The sequence below is a fragment of the Trichechus manatus genome, unplaced genomic scaffold (assembly GCF_000243295.1).
Source record: "Trichechus manatus latirostris isolate Lorelei unplaced genomic scaffold, TriManLat1.0 scaffold00204, whole genome shotgun sequence".
Classification (NCBI taxonomy): Eukaryota; Metazoa; Chordata; class Mammalia; order Sirenia; family Trichechidae; genus Trichechus; species Trichechus manatus.
This window is the reverse complement of record NW_004444140.1, coordinates 1525570-1534690: the sequence shown is the minus strand read 5'-3', so window position 1 is coordinate 1534690 and position 9121 is coordinate 1525570. Positions and strand designations below refer to the sequence as shown.

At 35.7% G+C, this 9121-nt stretch overlaps 1 protein-coding gene across 1 annotated transcript in view; it reads right to left on the bottom strand.

Annotated features, from left to right (window-relative positions):
• Positions 1-4646: 4646 nt before the first annotated feature.
• The window catches only part of LOC101357509 (calcium-binding mitochondrial carrier protein SCaMC-1-like), a 111155-nt gene continuing 106680 nt past the window's right edge, over positions 4647-9121 (bottom strand). The window contains exons 6-7 of the mRNA XM_023742204.1: positions 7468-7574; positions 4647-4835 (exon numbers count right to left, since the gene is read on the bottom strand). Coding sequence (XP_023597972.1) covers positions 4829-4835; positions 7468-7574 — 114 coding nt within the window. The 3' untranslated portion in view covers positions 4647-4828. The remainder of the gene's footprint in view (positions 4836-7467; positions 7575-9121) is intronic.

Below are 9121 nucleotides of genomic sequence, written 5' to 3'. Positions count from 1 at the left end.
TTTTCCCACTTTACTTGTGAGGGCCCTGAGTAAAACATTCCTCAAAAAAATATCTTCCTCTCTTTGTTTTAATTCCACATCAATCTTCTCATTACTTATTTGGTTTCCCAAGTATCCTGATACCAGGAAAAGGTAAGCCCTGGAAAAGGTATGGAAGTATTCTGGTTAATGGAAAGTATTAAGCTCTACTAAAAGGAAATAGCTTTGCATTGTGATCTCTATCGTAGCCTTCAGAGTAATTTTAATTAATCAACCACCAAGAAACTATAATTTCAGAAGTAATGAAAAAGTCAAGTTTTTAGTTTGGCAAGGCTGAAGATCAAACCCTGGACTTTAGTCAGTTTCATTAGGCAGTTCTTCATTTGATGCCTATTTGTGGCCAACCAGCCCATTGCCATTATCTCACCACACTTTTACTTAATTCCAGCAGAGAATACGATTCATTTTTTCATAAAAGCTAGGAGCAGATATTTGGGATTCCAAAGGGTTAACTCAACCAACTCCTAATCTGAAATACAAACTGCTTCAATAAGTATGAAATAATGAATTTAACTTAAAATTCATCTCAACCAGAAGACAAAAGAAAATTTGTCCAATGCTGATGTGTTCTCAATGCTGACTTCCTCATAAAAGCTGAAAAATAGCAAGAATCAAAATGAGCCAACTGTATGTATAAATAAAAGTGCCCAGAGAAGAAAGAAATATGTTATTATCCTATCCACAATCTGACAGAAGGATTTATAAAACTATAAAAACTTTCCATTTTGCTTAAAGAAGAGAAACAGAGACTGATTGTTTGATATAAAATCAATTTTAAATGCACTGATTTTTCTTTTAGTGTATAAAACATTTCAAGCTCAGCTTTTTAAACAAAGTGTTTAAATACAAAAAGGTTAGCATAACCTGTGACAACTGACCAAATGACTGATAATGTTACTGTATGGTATGTATAAATCCAATCAAAAACAAATTTCAAGTCAGATTCAAGGGAGAAAAGTGGGAATTCTGCAGATATTAAGGATTTTAAGTTACTAAAGAACTTTATCAAAATGATAATTTATAGATATTGTAATATATAAAATAAAGAGAAAATGATTTAACAATTATTTGATACTGTCTTTCCTTTTATGGAAAGATAAATATTTCTTTACAACCCAGGTTTTATGACACAATTAAGTGATTGTGGCAATGACAACAATTCAATATTTCACTTTTAGGTTAATCCAAAATGGGATTTCACTTTTTCATAAACCACACAGCTGATGCCTACTGCAGGAAGCACTTTTATGAGGTTTAGGGTAACACCCCTGAAAAATCCCCTTTTTCCATCTCTGCGATGTATTTCTTGAATGAGATGAATCATAGAAGGTGTTGGTCCTCCTTCCACCTGGGCTATATAATGAGGAAAAAATCAGTATAATTCAATATTTAATCGGTATGCATTAAGACACTCCAATGATAAATGAGAATTTACAGAGATCCAAATTACTTCAGAGTATACCGCTCTCTCCCTCATAGAACAGTCCTGTGCTATCTAATATGGTAGCCACTAGACACTTACATCTATTTAAATTTAATTTTAAATTTAAATTTTTTTTATTGGTACGGTTGAGCCAATTCCAACTCAAAGCAACCCCACGTGACAGAGGAGAACTCCCCCATAGGGTTTTATTGGCTGTAATCTTTACAGAAACAGATTGCCAGGTCTTTCTCCCACAGAGCCAACAGGTGGGTTCAAACTGTCAACCTTTTGGTTAGATGCTGAGCACTTAACCATTGTGCCACCAGGGTTTCTTAAATGTTAATTACTAAAATTAAATAAAACTAAAAACTCAAGTTTCTCAGATGCACTAGCAACATTTCAAGCTTTTGATAGCTATGTGATACTAGTGGCTAGACACGTCATCACAGAAGTACTTAAAGGTCTTTCATAACAGACCTCAAAGGAGCTTTTGGAACTGGGTATGACATAGTTTGATAGAAGGATGGATGGGTGATTGGATGGATAGAGAGATTCTCCACCTGAATTACAATATAAATTAAATTTAAAATACTAACTAAAAACAGAAAGAGAAGAATGTAGAAAAATATCACTTACCACATGACTTCTTAAATATTTTACTCAGGAAGATAATAATGGGATTATATGGGCTGTGTTTTTTTTTTTTTTTTTCCTTGAAAGGTGATAAAGGTATTTTCTTAAAATCTAAATTACTAACATTTCAATCTGAAAGAAGCAAAACAGATATCCTTTCTTACTGCTTAATATCTCTTCCCTAAGTTGATCAGAACACAAAATAATTGAGTTCAATTTCACAAATTGAAATGGGGGAAAGTTACATGTTCACAAATGAGTAACTATTGATTCAATCTGAAGAAAGCAAAATCTTTTCTGTACATAGTACATGGTACATCCTAATCGCAACCTCCTTAAAGAGACCATCAGTAACTGAAGGAAATGTGGAGAGTTCCAACAAGAACTTGGGAGAAGAACTAAAATCTATAAACTACAAACGGTTCTAGTCAATAAAACATAAATTCAAGATTCATGCTTTAAAAATCAAAGATTTAGCTTTTGATTTATTTATCATTTCTACAGTTTTTCTGATTTTGAAATCATTAATTTCTACTCATTTAAAACATGCTTTTTAACTTAGTTATTATTACTTCATTAAACAAACAAAAAACATCTCACCTTGAGTCTGCATTCGAGTGCTAATTAGGTTCAGATGGAAGCTGGCTAACTGACCACAAGTGTTACACAATGTACAACATCCCAACAAAATCATTATCCCAGGGTCTATGGAGCCTTCTGCATAATGTTCTAGCCAATAATTCTTCAAAAGCTGGCAGAGAAGAAAGTAGTAAATATCCTTTAACTACTGTTAGTCTTTGTTCACTCCCTTTCAACTTCTTGAGCAATTTCTTTATGAAAGTATATACTGAGAATTTCCACAGAAGTTATCTCATTTAACCCCTACAAAAACTTGACAGGTCAATATTGTTGTTCCATTTGATAAATTTCATAAATGAGGAACCTAAGTCAGAGAGACTCAGTTATCTGGACCAGTTACAAAGCTTATAAATGAAAGTCAAGCTTTGTCACTTGATTTCAATAACAGTGTTCTTTCCAAAATCTTTACGAAAGATTGATCCCCACTCCGAGCTATACAGAAGGGGAGAAGGTCCACAGATATTTTCAAATAAACAAACTCATACAACTTCATTCTGGTCCTCCTATGTTTGTGTCTCTGTGTGTGTTTTGTTTGTTTGGTTTGGTTTGTAATAATATTCAAAGACCCAAACAAAATTCTGGAGATTCTCAGAGGTGTTAACAGAATATTGTGGAGAGGACATCTGCACAATCCATTCTAGGCTGACAAAACCACATCTTATCAACTTTTAAGAAAGATTCACCTTTCCAGATTTTCTTTCCCTTGAATAAAAATGGCTGGGAGAAATTATTTCAGAAATACTTGGTTTAAAACATTATCAAACTTTATCACAACTTTTATATAATCACTGAGTGCTTTTAGAACTTTTCATGTTATTAAAGATAGCCACTTTACCCTTATACAGTGGGACAATTACTGTAAAATGTGTAATTTGATGCTTTGAAAAAGTAAATTTCAAGATGTCTTTACTCAGTATGCATTTATTACAATCATGCAACAACAGAGAAAGAAATGTGTGGTATCAGTCTGGTATGAGAGCAAGATATTGAACTATACAAATGAAAGAATGGAAGAAGCCCAACCTAAACAACAGCAACTGACTTACTTTAATAAGATCACAGAAGCAAGGAAAAAAAAAAAAAGGAAAAGAAATGCATGCTGTAATACTTAATATTTTACACTTATACAAAAAATATAAGCATATTTTTAAATGTGATCAATGAAAGGCTATCTTTCACATGATGGTGACACCACTTGCCAAAAATATCACGGTGCCTATGCCCAGAGAGTTGCCGTTCCTGTGTTGAGAATGAATTTGGGCTATTCTAATCACACACTCTCACCTAGTTCTTATAACCAAGGGGCATATGTTGTTAAGATGGTCTGTCTGAAATGGATATGTGGTCATAAAATGAAATAACTGGTCAAAAGGGGAGTAAACTAGAGTCCGGCTTGATCAGTATTAGTATTTTTCCCTATTTCCATGCTGCCTCCATTCCTCTCCGTTACTCCTCTTCTTGATTCTTAATTTTCACAACTATGTAATAATATCTTAGTTTTCTCAATCTTAGCTGTACATTGTCTCCTGGGGTATTAAAAAAGATGAATCCCAAGCCTCTCCCCAGACTAATTCAATCAGAATGTCTCAGGATGTGGCCCTAGAATTCTTTTTTTTTTTTTTTTTTTTTAAGATCCACAGGTGATTCTGATATGTAGCCTGGGTTGAAAACCACTATTTTATCAGAATTTAGGTCCATAATTATTATTACCAAAATATAATTTATGAAAAAAAACCCACCAAACAAAAATTACTGTTAGAAAACCAGACTCCCAACACAAAAAAATGAAAAGTCAAATAAAACCATTCAATTCATTTCTTAATTAGAAGCTACTTTATGAAAAGTAATTTACAACCAGATTTTGAGACTAAAAAACTGTTATTGTGCCATATTTTCAAATCTAATACATAATGTCCTATTATGAGAATAAACTTACCTCATAAACAGCAAGATCTATGCCTGCATAAGGTATAATGCCTACCAAGTTCAGAATATAACCTTTGAAAAACTTTCTGACACCTTGTTTCAGAAGCTTCTTGCCACAATCAACCATGCCTGAATACTGTCTAGTTTGACTTACAGCCAATCTGGTCTTTAGAACCTAAATGTGAAAGAATATAGTAAAAATATATTGATCAGATTCACCCAACTCATCTAACAATCTGATGAGTTGCATTATTTCACAACATTTACTAATTATCATAGAAATAAAAAAAGAGAAATCGTAAACATACTTTTGACTTCTCACTAATTGACATTATAAACAACAGATATAGTACAGAGTTTTTTAAATTATTCAAACAATATAATAAAATCAATCACTATAGCTTTGATTGATATAGAAACTCAAACTTCTTCGATGTGCTGTAAGGCAACATGTTCTCAAACAAATCCATCTGAGACAACATTATTGCTTCAAAATAAAGTGACCAGAGAGAAAATTCAATCTAAGAAAAAATATATGTTCATGTTAAAGTGAAGAATCATTATGTAAAAAACATATATATGCTTAAAATACATACTCTGGGAACTGTAGTAACAGTGAGACCTAGAAACTAATATAATGTGATTTGGGTCTATTTTGTGCTCATGACAGGGGCTATAAGAACAATAGTAGGCTCTAATAGGCTGTCCATGATCAATATTCCTGTGCCCAATGTAATTCTCCTAACAGAGCCTCACTCCTTGTTTTTTTAATTATCATTAATTTAACTTAAGGGTGCTGCTTCCAAAAGATCACAGCCATGAAAACCCTATGAAGCAGTTCTACTCTGAAATACATGGGGTTTCCCTGTGCTTGGAGAAATGACTCTTGAAAACAGCCAAGATAAAAAAGTATAAGCTTTGTCTTGATTGGGCAAACTGTGTATCTCGATGGGGCTGCCTCTGAATAGTCAGTAGGAAGCTATTTATTTTACGGATTTCTTTGCAGGACCAGACACTTTGGATAGCCCCATTCTTAAAACTCTCTGCCCTCTTCAGGGTAGTGCACTTGCTGCTTACCTTAGTAAATCTTCTCTGTCTGCTTCACTGGCATGTTTTTCTCCTCTTCCTAAATTTAGGACTTCTCAAATGTTTTATTCTCAGTATTTTTTTAAACGTTTTGCTTTTTGTTGAAGGAGCCCTGGTGGAGCAGTGGTTAAAGCGATCAACCACTAACCAAAAGGTCAGCGGTTCAAAACAGCAGAAGAAAGATGTGGCAGTCTTCTTCCACAGAGATTTACAGCCTTGGAAACCCTATGGGGTCGCTATGAGTCCGAATCAACTTGATGGAAGAGGGTTTGAGTCTGGTTTATTTTATTCTTAGGCAATCTCATGGCTTCAACTAACATCTTTCTGCACGTGACACATCAAGATTTGAAATCTCTCAAGTCTGAGTATCACATTTTACAACTGTCTGCTGACAATCATAACTCAGTTGTCCCACCAACAACTCAAATTAAATATACGCAAACCTGAACTCATCATCTCCCAGAGTCCAGCTTACTTCCTCCATTTTCTGCTTCTGTTAGAGATATAACTCAGCCATAACTCTTTCAAACACTCAGGCACAGATCCCAGATAGAGCTTCATCTTCTTCTTCTCCCCTTCTCCTGCTTCCCACCTGTCAAGTTCTGTCAGTTCTCACTACAGCTCTAACATGAGTCAGCTTCCCCTACCATTGCCGTCAAGTCCATTCCAACTCATAGCAACCCTACAGGACAGGGTAGAACTGCCCCATAGGGTTACCAAGGCTATAAATCTTTACGGAAGCAGACTACCACATCTTACACCCATGGAGCGGCTGGTGGGTTCGAACTACCTACCTTTCAGTTAGTAGCTGAGTGTGTTAACCACTGGCTCCTCCAGTTTTCCCTAGCCACTATCATTTCAAGTCTTATCACTTCCCTGAATGATGGCAATAATCTTGTATTTAGTCTTCCCATCTCTCTAGTCTCTCCACTCTAAGACATTTTATAAAGATCATGCTTCTTGCTCCAAAGTCTTTAACGGCTTCGTATTTTTAAGAAATTAAAATTAAACTCTTAAAACTGCATTCAAAAAACCTTTCCGATCTGGCCCCAACCCCTTACCTACAATAAATGGCTATTATGCCATTGTCCAGTCCAAACCTAAATACTTTTTTTTTTAACCTCCATTCCTTTGCTGTTATCTCCATCTGAAATCTCCTTCATCATCATATCTGCGTTTCCAAATTCTAAGCCACGCTCACACATTCTATTCATGTCTCTCAAGAAATCCCTAGCTTGAAATAATTTCTCCCCCCTCTGAATTTCCATAGAACTTCATATTTACTTTTCTTCTAGAATTTACATCTTCCATTTTGGATCATCAGTATCAATGCATCTGTCATATCTCCCCTTCTAGACTATAAGTTCCATGATCAAGATCCATGTCTGACTCTTCTCTGGATCTCCCATAGCACCTAGCAACATACCTTAAACTCAGTGGGTGCATAATATGAATTTGCCTGATAAGTGAGTTAGTGGTTTTATCAAGCAATGAAACAATCAGTCAAGAAAACTGTTTATCTTCTTGGTACATCTACAATATTACCCTTGTCTTAAAGAAAAAATGTCTACTCACGCCAACCGACACTTGATATGAGATTTAAATCCTATAGCTGTAAATATCAGTTTATTGCACAAAATTCTGATTTGGGATTCATTTACAAAGAGTTATAATTTGCACTAGAAGCATGACTTTAGTGAAAATTTTATTATAATACATACCTCCACGGGTAAACACAGGTCTGGGCAGTTACACCAGCCAATGAGCCAGATGTAAATCTCTCAGGATTTCCTATTTTAGCACCATCAAAACTAAGCCATTTCTTAAACTGTATAAATAAAAGTATTTAAATATATAGTATTATGAAATGGAATATATATTGTTTCTAAGTTTATAACATTATTAGCATAAAATGATATAAAAAGTTTACCAGATACCCAACATTAGCAGGCCCTGATTTTAATTTTTAAGCAATTAAATGTCTAAGATACTAAGTAAAGTACCTCTATACCTGTCGCCATTGAGTCGATTTCTACTCATAGCGACCCTATAGGACAGAGTAGAACTGCCCCATAGGGTTTCCAAGGAGCGGCCGGTGGATTTGAACTGCCGATCTTTTGGTTAGCAGCCATAGCTCTTAACCACTGCGCCACCAAGGCTCCAAAGTACCCCTATTGGGCGTGCTTTTTCCTTTTTCTCTGCAGAATAAGTTGAGGCATTAAATCACTTATGCATATTCATGAATGTGGTATTTCATAAAGGGCATGCAAATAACACACAAGGGGCTGGGACTGAATCTTTAATCTCTTTGTAGCACCATGACTTACTGGTGGACGGCACTCAATACTGTTTCATTACTGGATTTTTAGGAACAGTGACTTAATGTGGGAGGCTCTTTTTATTACAGGGAACAACAGTTTGTACAGGTCAGCTCAAGTACCAGGGAGGTTATTACAAGAACAGATGTAAGTACAAGGAAAATGGGAATCTTAGCCTGCAGGTCAGGCTTCACAGGAACTAAAGGAAGTCAAGTTTCATGGAGATTGAAACTGGAATATCTTTCAGGATCCAAGAGAGCCCTGGCAAGCAGATTATCTTGTCACCTCCTAGGCAGGCTGATTTCCTGTTTGCCTTTTCTAGTAATCTATCACCAGTGTAATTCAGCTACTCTCTATGAACTACCTTTCTGGTTCTCAAATCATTAACTCCCCATCAGAAACTGTGATTGGTTCAGTTAATATGGCAGAGATTGTTAACTGTCCCCAGTATTCATCATCTTCTTCCCTTTAGTAAAAGAGTTGACTCAGCTACAGACTACATTTCCCTCTTCTCCCCTGCAGCTAGGTTGTGTGGCTAAGTGACTAAGGGCAATGAAATATGAGGGGAATTTGGGTATGCAAAGTCTGAGACATCACCCTGAAGACGCTTGCCCTGGACTCCTCCTTTTCTGTCTGAGAAACGGCAAAGATAGGCACAGCCTTTAAAGCATGTATTGATGATGGTAGAGCTGTGCTGTTCGCCCTGAACCACTTGCCTCTATTTTATTAAGCTACTATGTTTTGGAATCTCTTTGTTACAACACCTTAGGATGGCCCTTAACAAGTAGAGAAATTGATTACTGAATGTGGGGTGCCACCACTACAAAAACCTAAAATACATGGCACTGGCTTTATTACCAGGACACAGATATACAGGCTAAGAAGGTGGCAACCTTTGTAATGCTTTGTGGAAATGCCTGATAATACTGCTTCCTGTGATAACATGGAAGGTAGGCTTTTTGAGCCTGTATTTCTAGGAAAACGGTTTAACAATCTCAGAATGTTGGTCAGCGTTGCCTGGTCTTTGCTACTTTTAGCAAGATCACTGTGCTTAAAA